The 18,931-nt window shown below is 35.5% G+C and overlaps 1 protein-coding gene across 2 annotated transcripts; it reads right to left on the bottom strand.

The window, feature by feature from the left end:
* Nucleotides 1-503: 503 nt before the first annotated feature.
* On the bottom strand, nucleotides 504-15,684 carry LOC142335963 (uncharacterized). 2 transcript variants are annotated; one of them, XM_075384388.1, is made up of 2 exons: nucleotides 15,595-15,684; nucleotides 504-1,961 (listed from the first exon to the last, which is right to left on the bottom strand). In XM_075384388.1, the coding sequence occupies exons 1-2, from the start codon at nucleotides 15,675-15,677 to the stop codon at nucleotides 641-643; spliced, it is 1,404 nt and encodes a 467-aa protein (XP_075240503.1). In that variant the 5' UTR covers nucleotides 15,678-15,684; the 3' UTR covers nucleotides 504-640. The 2 variants fall into 2 exon arrangements, with proteins under 2 accessions (XP_075240503.1, XP_075240511.1); XM_075384396.1 differs by lacking the exon at nucleotides 15,595-15,684 and adding an exon at nucleotides 15,354-15,516.
* Between the last annotated feature and the right edge of the window lie 3,247 nt (nucleotides 15,685-18,931).

Raw genomic sequence — 18,931 nt, 5'->3', positions numbered from 1 at the left:
ATTTTAGGATAAATTTTGTGATTATTCAATTTGTCCGGTGCGTCCTCCAAGCACTTTTCGGAAATAACTTAATAATGTTTTTATATGAAAATTAAGACATCATTAATTTTTCTTAATTTAAATTATGTGGGTTTGTTGCTGAAGTCTTAATTCCATTTCTTTTCTTTCTGATTTTCTCGGATATTTTTTAAATATCAGAAATTTGACGATAACAACGACTCTTTTGAAGATAACGGCAGCATACAAAAACATATTTTCCATTTTGTTTTCAATTGTACATTGACCCAATCAGTTTTTGGTGATTTGTTTCTGATGTAAAATCCCAGGTACCAAAGTGATAAAATTATTTTCAAGTAAGTTTGCATTGCTGTACAAACCAGGCCGCAAAGAACCGCCACTTACTTGATAGGTCATCAGAAGGTCCGATGGTCCTAGTCAAGTGATGCCAGAAGCAGTACTAAGAAAGCTCTGTTTACTTGAGCTCTGTTTACTTAAAAACTTAAAAGTGTTCAATTTATTTTTAAAAAGCAGTTAGTTTTTGCGACATTTTTTTAGAAATTTATTATTATTTTAAACAAATTATTGTAGTTCATAGTAAAATTCTTGGCGCGTGAGGACTGCATTACTGTCTGCTTTCGATCTAAAGTGGTTGTGTTGTCTGAATCAAGCCCGGAAATTGTTGCTCTTCTTGTGTTTGAGGTGGGTGGAGTTGATGGTGGTGGTGGTCAGCGGACACTGTGGACGTTTTTGTCACTTGCTCAGAAACTTCAGTTATTATACCCAACGATGAGTCAGAGTTTTTGTATGTGGTATCTTCTGTGACGTCAGAATTGCCAGATGTGGTATCTTCTGTGACGTCAGAATGGTCGGTTGTGGTATCTCCTGTGACGTCAGAATTGCCAGATGTGGTATCCTCTGTGACGTCAGAAATGCCGAATGTAGTATCTTCTGTGACGTCAGAGTTGCCAGATGTGGTATCTTCTGTGAAGTCAGAATGGTCGGTTGTGGTATCTTCTGTGACGTCAGAATTGCCGGATGTCGTATCCTCTGTGACGTCAGGATGGCCAGATGTGGTATCTTCTGTGACGTGAGAATTGCCAGATGTAGTATCTTCTGTGACGTCAGAATTGCCAGATGTAGTATCTTCTGTGACGTTAGAATTGTCGGTTGTCATGTCTCCTGTGACGTCAGAATGGTCGGTTGTGGTATGACCCGTGACTTCATTGCTGCCATTTGTAGTATCCTCTCTGACGCCAGAACTGACGGCTGCAGAATTTCTTGTGAATTTGGAGGTATTGAGAGTAGAATCCTCGGATACTTCGGAATGACTTGACATGAATTCAGAGCTGGTAGACGTGGATATCGGTAGATCCGACGTCTGGTTGACATAATTGGACTGTCTTATATATGACGCCACGGAGGGTTCAGGTGTAATTCCAAGTGCTGCATTGGGATCCTGTTCAGAAGTGGAAATGACATTGCCGACGGTATCTTCTGTGACGTCGGAATTGCCAGATGTGGTATCTTCTGTGACGTCAGAATTGCCAGATGTGGTATCTTCTGTGACGTCAGAATTGCCGGATGTAGTATCTTCTATGACGTCAGAATTGCCAGATGTGGTATCTTCTGTGACGTCAGAATTGCTTGCACTGTATGGACTTGCAGTGTACGAAGTGTACACCCTTGACTCATTTGAATTGTATTGGTTGTTTGAAGCAGAGAAAAGAGAACCCTGCTTGCCATCGCCACTTTGGCCATCTTGATTATTTGCAGCGGTTGAACTGAATATCGGATATGGGTTGAAACTGCATCCCCAAATAACTCGGAAATAAGAAATGGAAATGCGCTGGAAGAATTCTTCAGACCAGATGTATTCGAATCCCACAGCGGCACAGAAAGACGGCATCGGAGGCACCAACTCTACTTGGCTTTCAGAGTGAATTCCCTCATCGCACAGGACCCTGATAACATTCCAAACTCAGAATCCTTTAGCCTAACTAATATTATGAGACAATTTATCCAGAGCCGATGTACAATACAACAATTACTTAATTTTCTGAAAACAATACTTTAATAAGCGTCACAGTGCCTCTTTTCCCAAAAATCTTACCTGAAAATCCGGGAACTATACAATTTCCCGAAAAATTAACCGTGAAAACTGGGAATCTAGCGGGAAATTTCCGGCAAATTAACGGGAAGATTGGGAGCAGTGCAATTATCCGGCAAAATTAACGGCAAAAACAGTGATTTTATATTTTTCACATCACTGTTCACTTTTCTCAACTAATTTTTCTTTCTTAACAACTAACGTTTTTTGAAATTTAGTGGTAACGCTAACTCGATCTTTTTTTAAGTAATAAAACCCGCTGTTCTTATACTAATTGAAAAATGAAATTTTCGCATTTTTGTTTTGTAAGATAAATCGTCTTATTTTTGTTCGGAAGAACCGAACCTAACTGAGCAACATGTGCAAGTTTCTATTTTACTCGGCTTCAAAATAATGCCAGTTTGCCTCAAAATTCTTAACGGTAGTATTAACATTCCAAGCCTTCTTGATAAGAACTTCCCAAAAGTGTTCCGTAAATCCTCCATTTTCCTGAGGGAATTCTTGAGTTTTCCAGGAGAAGCAGGATCTTTCTCTGTCCTGCTAATTTTTACAACTTTTGATTGAAATTCCGTTAAGATTACGGATATTTTCCTCATTTTTACTGGATCATAGCACGAAAAGTTCCAATATCTTCTCACTAATTTCGGCATTCGGTGCACTGGTATGGGAATAGAAGACAATAAATAATACTCCAAACAAACAGAGGACGATATCTATGTGCTGCCAGCCCCAGCTGACCGCTATTCATGGCCATGCCTCTCGTGGCTTGCCGGATGTCTTGCGCAAATTGCAAGCCCTTATAACAGTGGCACCCAGACCACATCACCTCTGATTATGCAAAACCAGATTTGTTCATTAACAGCTCGGTCAAGAAAAATTTGAACTACGATCAGCCTGGAAACTAATTAAAAGTCATTTTGATCTGGGGCGGCCTATAGGAATCCAAATTCAGTCTATTTCCTAAATGTTTTCACTCCCAGAAGTGTGATCTGAGTCTGGATAGTGGGCAAAAAATATTTCACAATTCAATCAAAATTGTGATCATAGGCCACCTGGAAACTAATAGAAACAGAGATGACTTCAATCACACGAAAGTAGCGCAACTTTTTTATTCCACTTTCTGATCGAAAGCCACACTTTAGATTAAGCCGTATAATCATACATCATTGCTAGTGTCATGTGGACTGATCATCGATTGCTTGGGCCAGGAGATTGTTTTAGATAGGCTGTCTATCAAATATTGTTAAACAAAAAAAAACTCCTGAAGCAACAGTTTTTTCTCTGAAACATCTCGAAGTTAATTTTTTAATGTCCTCGGAGATCTAATTTTTGGGCATGCAAAAAGAAATTGAAAGAGCGTTCGGAAATACGTGCGCAGCATGTATTTTTCAATGCTTTGTTTTGATATTTCAGCGTAATTAGATGTTACTCAGGTTTGTGGCAAAACCTATTGTCTGCAGTTCCTGTGGATAACCTGTTTAGGAATGAAGGTTGGCATGCGAAATACCGAAGCGACACCAAAGTCAGAATTTTGCGCAAGGAATTTTGCGTAACGCAAATCAAAGCAAATTAAAGGACCCATTAAGCAAACAAGACTAATTTTGCGATTAGTTCCGCGCACAGAGAAAATAATTGCTCTGATCATCGCTAATAAACAGTATTTAATATAGAGGTGACACAAATTTTCGATAGTTTCTACGAAATGGTAGTCACAGGATCAATTCACATTTAGACAAACTGAATTCGCCAAATCAGAATTGGCCAAAACTGGCACGAGAGAAGAAAAAAACACCCGTTGCAAGTATATGCGCAACACCGATTAACAAAGCCGCGTGGTAAAACGAAAAAAGTATCAAAACACTTTAAATAAACTCTACGCGAAAGCAAAGGTGGTGTTGAAACCAAAAACAGACGTTCGGAAGACCATACAATCGCGACTTCGAGTGTAAAAATAAATATCTCAGTTGCTCTTCGCATGTGCCCCCAGAGAGCTTAGGAGAACGGAAAATCAACCAAGAAGAGATGAAGCTCTGGCTCAAACTATTCCAGCTCAACCATTTCGTACATACATCTCATCAAGGAGAACGATCAACCAGAACGAAATGGTCCAACTCTATTTTTTTGCAAGAACAACGCAAAGAGCTCAGTGGCATTGTACCTTGCAAATTTTATTTTTGTTTTATTGCTAAAATAATAGTCTACTCAATTGAGTCTTCTATACATCCTATTTCGTTGCGGAGGTGAAAACGTGATACGTGTCAATATTGATAATCCTGATAAATGAGTTCATGTACTCATGAGGTTGAGTTCAAATACTTTTTGAGGTTACCGCCTGCTTTACACGATTCGCCCCCGCGATTTAATAGGCTTGTCATATATTGTTCATTTTGCTTGTGTGATTCTTTATCTTAAATGTGTTCCTAATTTTTTGTTGCTTTTGTGGTACAGTAGTACATTTCATTCATTCTGGGGCTATTGATTTGGTACAGCAAATCAAGTTATTTTAGTAAAATTAAATTTTGTTCACTTTCATTTGCCATTTAATTTTAATCATTTTAGTTCTTGTTTTAAGATCAAATCTTGACTTTTCACAATTTTATATTTGTTTACATCCTGTGGCTGATAACTTTGTCTGCTCATGATGTTCAAGTCGTCTTGTGATCTTAAGTTGCCGCAATTGGAATTGTAGTGTCGTGATCAAATTGTTGATCAGTTTTAGTTATTTTAATTCGCTTCATTCTGCTCATTTTCTTAATTCATTTTAGTTGCCTCTCTCTTAAACTAGATTTCGCTCCGCCAAAGTCTTAATTTAGACTAGATAAAATTTAAGCTTATTTCGCTACGCGATATACCAATCCAATAAAAGAACGAACTTTCGCTCCGCCAAATCTACAATTATTCTGCATTCAGAATATTAAATCAACAAGCAGCAAAAATAAGTGTCGATTCGCTCCGCGAAAAAACCAATAAATTGCAATAGTAAAATTAAATAAATCGGAATCGCGAATCAACTCAAACTACAGATTGCTTATCTGTACAACATGGCGCAGTCAGCTCGAGAATCTAGAAAAACAACATTGTCGATAGAGCCATTTGGGGAACGCCCAACGTCGGACCCACCAATCAGATGGGAGAAATGGCGGATCCAAGTAAAGCTTGCGATCCTCGCACGTGAGAATATCACTTTGGACACGCTGCTACAACCGAAACCAACGACGGTTCGATTGCCAGCGGAACCAAAGTACGAGATGTCAATTGAAGATTCAACAATTGAAACGGAGAGAGACCGTCAGATACGAAACAGTCAATTGAAGTTGCAATGGGACTTAAAATGTCAAAAGACAACAGAAGCGGGAATACTATGTGGGGAACGGCCATGGAATCTTTGCGATCAAAAATGTGTGTCTCTTTTCTACCTAAGCATTGGTACGGAGGGAAGACGCTTACTAACACAAAAATTTCCTCATGACAATATTTATGATCTGACTACCCTCAAACTTTGGGAGATGATGGAGATAGCTTTTATCCGCCCGCGAAATATCACATTCGATCGATATGTGTTCTTTTCTCGAAAGCAGAAAAAGGGTGAAACAGTAGAACAATTCTACAGCATTTTGAAAGAATTGGCTAAAAATTGCGATTTTGAAAATCGTGAGGAGGTGATCATCAGGGACATCTTCATCACAAACATGTTGGATAATGATATTCAACGGGAACTTCTCCGTGATACAGTTGACCCCGAAAAGCACTTAGTATTGCAGTCAATATGGAAAAGGGCCATCAGAACCAGCAGAGAATATCATCTAATAACGGTGCAATTAGCAGTACAGTGAACGCAATACAATCATTCAATCGATTTCGCGGCGCGGGTGTGCGTGGAAATCAATCAGGTAGAGCAGTAGTCAACCGTGCATCAGTTGGACAATGTCGAGGGTGTGGTCAAGCTTGGACAACAACGCACCGCCAGGTTTGCCCTGCTTTGGGTAAGAAATGTAATCACTGTGGTTTGCTCAACCATTTCGCTAAGGTATGTCGGAGAAGACATAATAATGCACGAAATACACAACAAAACAATTTTATTAACAATGTAGAAACCGCTGAAACTACAAATCAAAATTCAAGTCAGGAAAGTCAAAACGTTAATTATATAAATTATAACGAGCAAATTAATTCAGACTATGATTCTTCAGACGACAATTACGTTGCGACAGTAGAAAATGTTAGTTCACCGCAAGTAGCATTGAAAAATATAACGATAACGATCGGGAATACTGATTGTGATTTGCTTTTCAATTCCGGCAGTGGTTGCACTATTATCAATATGTCGCTCGCTAGAGAAATAATGTATAACTGTCTGCAATCACAATGGTTGGAGCAAAAACCACTAGAATTAAAGTCTTTTTCTATTGATATCGCCAAAACTCTAGGCACTTTAAAAACGCCAGTCCGATGCAATGATTGGAAAATTCAGAAAGCAAAAATCACGGTCATAGCTGATAGTTTCCGTCCAATTCTCGGACGAGACCTTTTTGATCAATTAGGCATAATAATATCGCAGAAACCTTGCCCGAACACAGAAGTCAATAACATAGATTGCCCTTGTGCAATAAAAAGATCGTTGGCAAAAGAATTCCCAGATTTGATCTCCCGAGTTGGAAAATCTAAAAATCACACGGTTATTTCAAAATTTCACAAAAATTATCGAGTTACACAACAAAAAGGAAGAAAAGTGCCAATAAATCTTCAACCGAAAGTGAAAATTGAACTTGAAAAATTGCTAAACGAAGGACATATAGAAAAACTAACCAATTGTTCTGATCATTTTTTTATCTCTCTAATAGTCAGTACAGTAAAAAAGGATCACTCAATCAAAATAGCACTATATTCCAAAATCCTAAATAAAGCCATTCACAAAAACAAGTATCAAATGCCGAATGTACACTCGTTAATTCAAACAATTTCTCAAACATTGTCAACGGCGCCGCAAGAGACTGCTTATTTTACGACTCTTGATTTGCAGTACGCATACAGCCAACTAAAATTACATAGTGATACGGCCCGCCATTGTAACTTTAATATTGTAAGCGGAGATATGACCGGCACATATCGCTTCAAAACTGGATTCTACGGTCTTATGGATATGCCAGCTGGATTTCAAAAAGCAATTGATTGCACTCTCGCAGGTCTAGATAATACTTTCTGTTTCTTGGACGATATATTGACAGTGATCAGAGGTGGAATAGAAAAACATCTCGATTTAGTACGGAAATGTCTGATAAAAATAGATCAAGAAAATCTCCGATTAAATCTTGCAAAGTGTCACTTCGCAAAAAAAAATCGAATGGCTCGGACATAATATTACACAATCAGGTATGAAACCATTGTCAAATAAAACGGATGCAATCGAAAAATTATCAGCACCTACCAATCTTAAAAAAACTCCGATCGTTTATGGGTGCAGTACATCATTTAGGAAAATTCATTCAAAATTTGTCACAACTAGGCTACCCACTTCGACCTCTCCTGAAGAAAAATACATATTTTATCTGGACGGAAGAACATGAAAAACAGTTCTCATTGATTAAAGAAAAAATTGCAGAAACAAATGAAAATAAACATTTTAACCCGGAATTAGAAGCACGAATAAAATGCGACGCTTCACGTAAAGGTTTGGGATGTGCATTAGAACAGCGAACAACTAATGGCTGGCATGCAGTGGCATTCGCGTCACGATTCTTGAATTCTGTTGAGGACAGATACAGTATAAATGAGCTCGATTTTTTGGGAGTTTTTTGGTCCGTGGAACATTTTAAATATTATTTATACTGCAAACCATTTACCGTAATAACTGATCATAGGGCTCTTCTATCAATCATGAGAGAGAACAGATCTAACAAATCTTACAATAGTAGATTGACACGTTGGGTAGATCGATTACTACCATTTGATTTTTCAATTGATCATCTCCTTGGCTCAAAAATGGGATTAATAGATTATATCTCTCGCAACCCGCAACAATAAGTTGTTAATATATATGCATATGACGAGCAGTTTTTGGTAGCGAAATTGGATGTAAATAAACGCAGCGCGAAACGCTTCTTATTAAATGCAGAAAATTACGTTGATTTTGCAGCGCGAAATCCGCTTACAAAACGAGCTTCAAATAATCCAAATTCCTCTAACAAATTATGCAGTGAATTCGCACCGCGAGATCCAAAATATTCTGCAATTACGAATAATGATAACTCAATTAACGAATTAACACCAAATAACTCAAATTCCAATATCAAAATCGAGACAGCTAAGATTCCTCACTCGCTTTTTGCCTTAAATCGTTCTACCGATCAGTTGCTACCTAAATTAAACAATTTTCAACGAATTGCAAACAAATTCAATACAGTTTACATGATGTCACAATCGAATTCAGATGGGGAAACTTTTATGCAAGTAAAACAATCGGCGCCCTCTAGAGTAAGATTCGCAGACGAAGCAGGACCGTCGACAGCTCAAGTAGTACCTGCAACGCCAATCACCCCTACTACTGATACAACAACAGTAACATCACCTTCAGTAGATGACCTCTATTTGGACTCATTCAACTTCGCTCTCTCAAAGATCTTTTCCAGCACATTACTTGCTAGTCTTAAAACAAAAGATGCGATTCTAAAAGAGATACGGGATTGCATCTTAACCAAAAATGAGGACCGATGCAAGCATATATCACCATACATACATTCATTCTGGAAAGATCTACATGTCATGAATGGATGTGTCTGCATCGACGACAAGATAGCCCTTCCCCATGCAATCAAAGATGCATACGTCGACGCCATTCATGCAACTCATTCTGGAACATGGGGAGTGACAGATATGGCAACTCATGCGTGGTGGCCATATATGCACAGGGACATAATTACAAAGACTGCAAAATGCAACCCCTGTGTCAAGATTGGTAAAAATTTAAAATCTATTATACCTGCAAATAAATGGGCACTATTAAAGTTATGCAAAGTTCCAAATGAAGAAATTCAATTTGATTTTGGAGAACCAATTTATTATGAAAAAAATCAAGAGATTTACTTTCTTGCATGTATAGATCGATTTCAAAATTTCCAACAGCAGAAGTATTTGACAGAGCTAATTCAGATAACATTTTGAAATTTCTTCAAGAGTATGTTTTGCTACACGGTATACCCCGTACAATTAGATTGGATCAAGCTCGATGCCAAACGGGACAACAAATTAAAACATTTTGTAGTCAAAATAACATACAGTTAATCGAAGCTCCAATACACGATCACAGAGCAATTGGCTTAGTTGAGAGGCTAATACAAACAATCAAGAATCGACTAGCTTGCATTAAAACGGCGGCGCGAAATCAATTCAATGTGAAAGCATCAATAAATTCAATAATTTACCAGCTACGAATATGCCGTCAAAAGACTATTAATATATCACCATTTGAAGCGAATTTCGGTAGAAAGGCGAATACTCCATTAAGTAATATAACGAATAAACCGGACCCAAAAAGTCTGACATACAGAAAAATTTTAAATAAATATTTAGATTTGGAGACTGTCAGATGGGAGGAACTCATTTGTGACGAAAACTGGGACAACGAGGGAAGTAGTGACACAGAACTTGAGTTGAACAGAGGCAGACTAAGCAAGGATGCAACAAAACGAAAAAATGAGGATCCGAACAAAGAATCCAGAGTGATTCCCCACCCAGACATTGGACAATCAGTGCCACGAACAGAAGCTTCATTAGAAGTAAAATTCGCCAAAAAGAGACCACGCACGAAACGATCTAAGAAAAACCTAGACGGATTATACGACGTGTTGGCGCCCGGTTCTTCGGTGGTAAAAGAAACGATCTAAGAAAAACCTAGACGGATTATACGACGTGTTGGCGCCCGGTTCTTCGGTGGTAAAAACAGATACATTCACATAAGTAATAAAAGAACCAGAAAAAAAAGATGTAACCATCCGAAACTCAGACTTAGCCAAATTTGGCACAAAAGCCGAACGCCAGACCGAATTACAAGTGTACGCTAATCGACGACCAAAGACACCAACGGGGAAAACAACTGAAGATCTGATCAGTCATCACGCAAAAGAGTCAAGGAAGAAACTAGAAGGAGGCAAACGCATGAAGCACAGGAAATTAGCAGACGATGTCAGTACGGTCTCCTCAATACATTCCAATGTAACACGCGCTCTACGGGTACGAATGCCCACTAAACCAAAGAGAACAATAGCAACAGCACGGCAAAAGCAACCCACAGAAATAACAAGCGATTTCGCGGTGCCAATGGAGATGCCATCGACTTCTATTGTAATAGCGGAGCCACCTAGCAGTCCAAAACGTAAAGCTGCTACCAAAGCCTCAGCTGCACTATTTCCATTGAAACGAAAACGATCAACGCCTTCGGTTACTGAATCAGATGAATCAGTCACATCTGTACAAACTTGTCCCCCCACAGCTTCCAGTCCTGGTGTATATGCGAGAAACAAAAGGAGACAGATCATCAAACAAAAACAGATACAGAACAAATCTATAATTTCAGCCATAAAGACGGCCGCTGCCCAAAGTCAACAAAGCGAAACTGATTTTACAGTCGGCCCATGTTCACCTACACAGTCGTACCCCACACAATACTACGTTTCGCCTAAATTTGAGGGACCAGAGACATCGATGACGGTAGGCGAGGCTGAAAGATACTATGAGAGTGATAGTGATTAAAACATGTTTATTCAAATTAATGACATTTTAACACAAGTAAACCATTTCTGAATCAAAACATTATAGTATTAATTATTTAACCAGTACATATGTTATTAATTTTATGATAAATAACTTTGTCATTTATTTTCGTCAAGGGGGAGATGTGGTACAGTAGTATATTTTATTCATTCTGGGGCTATTGATTTGGTACAGCAAATCAAGTTATTTTTGTTAAATTAAATTTAGTTCACTTTCATTTACCATTTAATTTTAATCATCATTTTAGTTCTTGTTTTAGGATCAAATCTTGACTTTTCACAATTTGATATTTGTTTACACCCTGTGGCTGATAACTTTGTCTGTTCATGATGTTCATGTCGTCTTGTGATCTTAAGTTGCCGCAATTGGAATTGTAGTGTCGTGATCAAATTGTTGATCAGTTTTAGTTATTTTAATTTGCTTCATTCTGCTCATTTTCTTAATTCAAATTAGTTGACTCTCTCTTAAACTAGATTTCGCTCCGTCAAAGTCTTAATTTAGACTAGATAAAATTTAAGCTTATTTCATTAAGCGATATACCAATCCAATAAATGAACGAACTTTCGCTCCGCCAAATCTACAATTATTCTGCATTCAGAATATTAAATCAACAAGCAGCAAAAATAAGTGTCGATTCGCTCCGCGAATAAACCAATAAATTGGAATAGTAAAATTGAATGAATTGGCACCGCGAATCAACTCAAACTACAGATTGCTTATCTGTACGACAGCTTTAATGAATTGCTTCATTCAGTTTTTTTCTTAATTCAACTTTGCGTTGCGAGTTCCTGGAATTTCTCGTTCATTGAATAGCTAACATACACTCTGCGAATAAGGAATTAACAAACGCTCTGCTTTGGGCTAAAACAAGATGGCTCGTGTGAGTATGTGCGTAGCAGAGTAAGCTAAAAGCAGCTTATCTGCTTTGGAGAAAAATGCTTCGAGCCAAAAAAAAGTGCTGTCGTTTTTCGACAGGAAAAAAACGAAAACTCGTTAGCACATTCTGGAAGATAAGTGTAGTTCAGCTTGACAAACGCAGACACAGAAAAAGCTTAGAAACAGACACACACACAGAGCACACACATTCGGAACACACACACACAGAAAGAAACCCCAACACCAAGGAAAAAAATACATTTTCAAAAAATTTTTAGGCAGCCCATCTCTACTCAAGATCCGCCACTATTCATTCACTAATTTGTTGTTTTTTTTCTAAACAAATAGTTTGAACTAAGGGTATTAGTAATTATAATTTAAGAAGCTTTTTAAAAGTTTTCGAAAATTTTTTTATCATTTTTTATGTTTTTTGAGCTTTTAAAATTAAACTAAACATTTAAATTTTTTAAATTTTGCCGAGGTGTTACCAGTGAGAAATTAAAAAAACAATTCTGGTTTTGGATTTGGATATATATATATATATATATATATATATATATATATATATATATGTATATATATATATATATATATATATATATATATATATATATATAAATGCACACACACACATATATATATATATATATATATATATATATATATAATGGCAATTTGTTACGTACAATAACAAATATTTTATAATATTTTCTGACAGTCTTTGCACTCTATTTTTATCTAACTTTGAAAAAAACTGACCTTCTCAGACTAACTACCTTTTTCTCTCTCGATCTGCTGCACACACATAATTCATACATTATACAGTTTTGTTTTGGATATGCATATATATATATATATATATAAATATATATATATGTGTGTGTGAGTGTGTCTGTATGTATGTTTGTTCAAGGTGGCAACTATTACGTATTATAGCAGGTTTGTCTTTTTCTTTATGGTTTCTGACAGTTTTTGCGCTCTTTTATTTTTATCTGAAATTTAAAGAAACTAACACTTTCAGACTAACTCTCACTTTCTCTATCGGTCTGCTATACACGCATTATACACACAATACACATATACCCACTCACATACATAAACTCACATAATTGCTTTCACAAATGTACACACACAAAAACAAATACAATATCCGGCATCCAAAAACCTTTTTAATATAAGAAAAAAGTCTTTATGACAGCTAATATTTACTAATGGATCATCAACTGTTTTTAGATATTGTTTTTCTCCATATTGTAAATCAGTTTTAGTCTTGTTGAGGAAGTTATATCGGTAGATGAATCATTGACAATAAAACTAATAATTTTCTTTGAAACTTCAACATTGTTTTTCTGATATTTCAGCATCATTTTCCAATTTTTAATAAAAATCACGCAACTCTGGTCGCAGCTGGAATTACTAATAACAATTGCTGTTTTGATCTTTTAAAACCGCAATTTGTAGCAACTGTTAAACAGCTTTTCAATTTTTTAAAGGATTCTTAGGGTTTTTGCACTTTACGTCTACTTGTGTTTAACATGTCTGAGAACGTTAAAGGCAGCCCATAAAATCTGTTATTTGGTAGCTGAAGTTTTATTTTTCTCACTAAATTTAGCCTTGTGGTCTTTTCACTCTGAGATTTTCAAAGTTGGAAAATTTTCATAAGTTTTCTGTGAACTGAAAATAAGACAAAAGATTTTTTTCTCTTTCAACAACCCTTTTGTATTATATGCGGATTGTTAGAATTAATAAACTATTTATTTTTCTAGTTGGCAAAAACTGTCAAGGGCTTTAAAAGATTAGTTTGAAGACGAATTTTGAAATACAGAAGAGAAAATAATTATCATCTTTTAAAGAATAATGATTATTATTCTTTAAAAGAAGATGATTTTCCAACTTTATTAATAATAATGAATAAAGTTGGAAAATTTTCATAAGTTTTCTGTGAACTGAAAATAAGACAAAAGGTTTTTTTCTCTTTCAACAACCCTTTTGTTTTATATGCGGATTGTTAGAATTAATAAACTATTTATTTTTCTAGTTGGCAAAAACTGTCAAGGGCTTTAAAAGATTAGTTTGAAGACGAATTTTGAAATACAGAAGTGAAAATAAATATCATCTTCTTTTAAAGAAAAATGATTATTGGTTTTTAGTTTTTAACCGGGCGACGGATAATGTCATTAAATCTCAAGTTCTTGAGTATTGATTTAATGAGAAAAATTAGTTTGAACGATCTGTTCTGATAATAAGCAAATAGAAATGAAAAAGAATTCCATGTTCACTTTTCAATAATGAAGGTGGTTGATTTGAAATGAAGATCATTCCATGAAACCTTTTTTTACCTCATTTAGTCTTGAAAATACTAAAGTGATTGTTCTGTTGAAATATGGTTACATGTTTGGAAAATTGACTATAGAGTTTGAAAAGTTGATATTTTCCTGCTTTTAGATGTACGTTTTCAAGATTGTTTTTTTTCTATACTGAGAGCTCTAAATTGCCAAATGCCGTCTTTTACAGATAATTTGGTTCAATTTATGGGTTCTTACAATTAATCTGCGGAAAACAGAATAAAAAAATTTTAACGAGAATATTTATTTTTTGAAACACTTTGTTCAAATAATTAAAGTTGTCAATTTTTTGGCTTGAAACTGCAAAGAATTACTCTTGAGAATGAAAACTCTTTTTCAGCTTATTAATATTACTCCAAAATTCTCGGTTGGATTTTATCTTAAATTTTAACGCGATCTGTTGCCTCCCCCAGCGATGTTTTTTCTATTTCGTGTCGTTTTTCCTTCGAAATATTTAAATTGTGCCCCATTTTCAAATATCTGAATATTTTTCTGTAAATCAAAACTAGATCCCGAGGGCTCTAAAATGGTGGTTCTATTTTTTCTCTGCGATACTTAGAAAAAAAATAAAAGTTTGACCGAAGAAAAAAAGCCGGCCTCGCATATATTTTTAAAACATTTTCCCCATTTAAAACATTCCCCATTTTAAAATATTTTGGAACAATAAGTAGCTTTTATACTGCAAAAGCATGTAAACAAAGTTTTTACGCTCTCATGCAAATGAAAAACTCCAATCGTTCACGAACACACAGCGATGAGTTTCAAATGCTGTGAGCATTATCTCACAGAATAAATTTATGCCCGTTCTCTTGTAAAAAATAGCAAAATCATTACAAATATTTTAGTGTTACCATAAACACTGAATACCTGGACAATTAAATAGTAAACGTGTAAAATTAAAAACCTGAACCGATTCTTTTACGAACTTTTTCGAAGAACAAATTCTTGGCATCGAAGGCCTAATAAAGGGAATTTTGGTCTATGTGAAATCACACTGTCATTTCCAATATTTTGAATTTGTCACAATCAGCAATTCGTTTCTGAATTATTACATGAAGTGTCGTTCGTTTTTTTTAAAATTTTTAATGAAAAAAAACCGTATAAGAGGACGAAAGTGTTAGATAAGCAGTACACAGCTGTTACAAAAAGAAAACTCCAATCATATAGATGGCGTTAACAATTAGATTGTGTCATTGCTTTGAGAGCATGAACATAAGGTGGGTTTTCAATTTTTGTTCAAACTTAAGTAAGCAACATACCTTGAGTGAAAGCTTGCCATTCAAAATTCGGATTGTTTATAGTCGTTTGATACTTCAAAAACACCATTGCAAATTGAGGCGCATTTCCACCGTTTTCTGTCAAACATATGGGTCCGTGTTCTATAACTAATCCCCGGCTTTCAAAAGTACGCAATAAAAAGAAGTGCTTTCACCCGGTTCGAGGTTTCGAGTTTTGTCCAGAGTTCAAAATCGGTGAATTGACTGTGAAAAGATATCCTACCCCTTGGTGAGGGTTCCGAAGCTGATCTGAGAAATCTGCCAGTTGGCAATAGAAACCCACACTCTGTCAACCACATTGTTCATATGCAGAGTAAACTTGCAACTCTTTGGGGAGATAAGGTAGTGATGGTTCTTGACGTCCCAGACTAAAATAAACACTTTTTTATATTTACTTTTCCCCTTATGGTGTTTGTGAAACTTGCGTTCTTTCTTTTTAACTGACTTCTGTTTTCCACAGAACTCATAGAGTACTCTGTGTTTCTGTATTCAGTATTTACTAAAACTCACGGTTTCATCTACGGTAATTTTGGCTTGGGAAAACGCAACAGAAAATGTATAAAAGCAAACTAATCTGAAAACTATATTTTAACGTTTTAACCCCGAGAACATCAGCAGTGAAACGTATTTTCATTATGTTTGAATAAATTAATTCTAAAAACCACCTAAAATCAAATAATTTGATAAATCACCAGCTCCTTTGGATACATGCTAAAAACAATTGTTGATATTTTTGCCAAAAATTCTAAGTAGATTTTTTAAAATTTATTGTACCTTGGAAACGGTGATAAGTAATATTTCATTTTATGTTTTCCATTTTTGTGGAATAGGTGAGAAAAGAGCTCGCTATAAAATGTTAGAAACGAAATCGGAAAAACTTTTTAAACCAAGATTCAAAAATTATTGTTCTTCTCTGCCTTCTTCACTTGAGGTAGTTGGAATCAATTTTTGAGCAAAAAGAATTGTAGATATTATATATAAGCGGCAACACAGAAAAAAATTCAAACAAAATCTAATAGTTCTTCTTGGAAAAATATGAAATTTTTAAAAACTTAATATATGCATCCAACTTTACATTGCAATGATGAGTTTTGACAACCTTTTAGCAGTGATTTGATGTTACTCCTACGGCAATATAAGCATTGTGGGAAAATGTTTTCAATATGAAACTTTCTCCTTTACTGCAGAAAGCGTGTGGAAGTTAGTTGCTCAGTTTGGATAACAAAATATAAGGCGACATAGGTTGGCAAAATGGTTACTTCTGAATCTATTAACTCAAGAGGTCTTTTTGCAATTCGATTAATAAATAGTAGATCTTAAGAATGAACTTTAAAAACGTTTCTTTAATTCTCTAACCTCATTGAATTTGATTGAGTTCTCATCTTCATTCGTCAGAATTTGTCTCTCAAATAATTTATTTACCCTTCATTTTTATACATTTTTTTTATAAATTGATGATTTCAGTTCACAAGTTTCCACCAGAATCTACATTTTCATGTTAAACATCTGTTTTCGTTCATATCTTGAGAATTTTTTTTAGAGAATTGTTTTTTGCGGCAATATTCTCAGAAAAGTTATCTTTCAAGAACTCATTTAAGAACTTGTAAATCGAATGCTTAACTTGAAAGAAGTTGTAACTCGAATGGTTAACCCGTAAGAACTTGAAAGTGGATTGGTTTACTTATAGGAACTTGAAAATTTTTGGAAGAAAAACTGGCAAGGCGATGTAAGGCTTGTAAGATGTAAGGCTTGCAAGGCGATGTAAGGCGATGCAAGGCTTGTAAGAACTTGCAAGACATTTACACGTTCTTACAAGTTAACCATTCGAATTCGACTCGGGCTGATAGACATTGTCCCTCATCACAAAATTTTGAACTTCAAGATACTAACCGAATCCATTTTTTTCATGCCTGTTTGAGTATGACGACCATTGGAATGTTATGACAGAAGGGTGGAATTCGTCGAAGGATATGTTCACTTTACGCAAACCGTACGAGCTGTAGACAGCAAAATTAGGTTCACCTATATGCGGTCGTGCCTCGACGAACCTAAAATGAGTATCAATTTGAGTTACAGACATTGAGTGAAGTCTTTTCTTGTTTTAAATTTTAAAGAAAAGCGTAGCGTTTTTTGGGAACCACTATGATTGGAAAATAAATATTAAAATGGAAAGCTTGTACGTCCAGTATCATTTGTTGCACATGCACTATGGCATCAAAACGCTACGAACATAATTTGTGCAATTTGAGAGGTATTTTTGCTCAGTAAGTTTAGTTTGCAATAAAGTGTCAAAAAGGCTTGAAATTTGAAGATTTAAAGAGATTATATTATTGTTCATAGGATTGAGCTGCTTTGTTGTTTTACTGTTCACCAAGCTGTTACGCCTCAAAATTTGTCATTTTTGCAGACAAAATGCAAATACAACTTTGCTTATAATCAAGATCTAGTTCACAGCGTGCATACCCACGTAGCCGAAGAAGTTGTAGGATCGAAGTGTACCTGCTACGGAATATTTTTTTAAGAAATTTAACCAATTTGAGTTCGGACAAGCAATCAATAATGTTTTGGGGTTCAAAGAACAGATGGACGGACGTTGCTTGTTGCGAACGTTACATGACTAGATGTAGAAGCAACCTATAAGTTCTATTTTTGTTCGAGATTTGAGAATTTATGACAAACAATTGCTGTTTCGAGTTTTTTTTTTAAAAAATGCATCCCTGCATAAATCAACAAGAGTCCGGGATTTTAAAAGAAGATTATACTGGAATTTAGAAAAAAACGAAGAATTGAGAAAAACCAAAAATTACGCACAATCTCTTATAAATTTGCAAGAAATTTATACAATATTTTTTGTACGTGTGAAAAATTTTTTACTTCAGAACTGATTTGAACTGAATATGTTGTTGCCTTTGGAGTTTGATGTTCTTTTAAAAACTCTTTCATGAGTACTTAATTTTTTTGGTTTCATAGTGCATTATCTTTCGTGGAAGCCGTACTGGGAATCAAAAAGATCGCATTTTTATTGAAAGCTTCATTCAAATTCCGTTGTTTTGCATCTTACCTGTCAAGTTCTCAAAATTTTATTCTCAAAACAAAAAAAAACGGAATTTTCTTTGCTTCAGAATTTTTTTTTGCTGTTTACACCTCAGAAAGATGAGAAAAACTTCCTTTGTTGTTTTGATCTTTTGGATATTTGGTACCCAGTAAAAATATTTGGTACCCAACTTCCTTAGTGTTCCCTTAAATTATCGACAGAAAACAAATTATCCAACAATTTGTCTGACAGCCAATGTCGTACATTATGTCTGATAGCAAATGTTTACTATGTCGTTTGTACCATCGACAAATACTGCACATGCTAATATTTGTTTTGGGTTTTCCCCCAAGCTTAGTGGACAGGTAGCGTGTAAACCTCCACTCCGATTACCGTATATATGTCATAAGTGGAGGGGGTTAATTTCGTGTTCTGCTATGATGGGAAAGGTAGCCTACTTCAAGATGAGTTCTATTGTTAACGCTTTTCGAATGCAAGATTAATGAAAACTATTCTAATTTCAATC

Source organism: Convolutriloba macropyga, chromosome 1, assembly GCF_964194025.1.
Source record: "Convolutriloba macropyga chromosome 1, txConMacr16.3, whole genome shotgun sequence".
NCBI classification, from domain to species: Eukaryota; Metazoa; Xenacoelomorpha; order Acoela; family Convolutidae; genus Convolutriloba; species Convolutriloba macropyga.
This window is presented reverse-complemented; position numbering and strand designations above follow the sequence as displayed.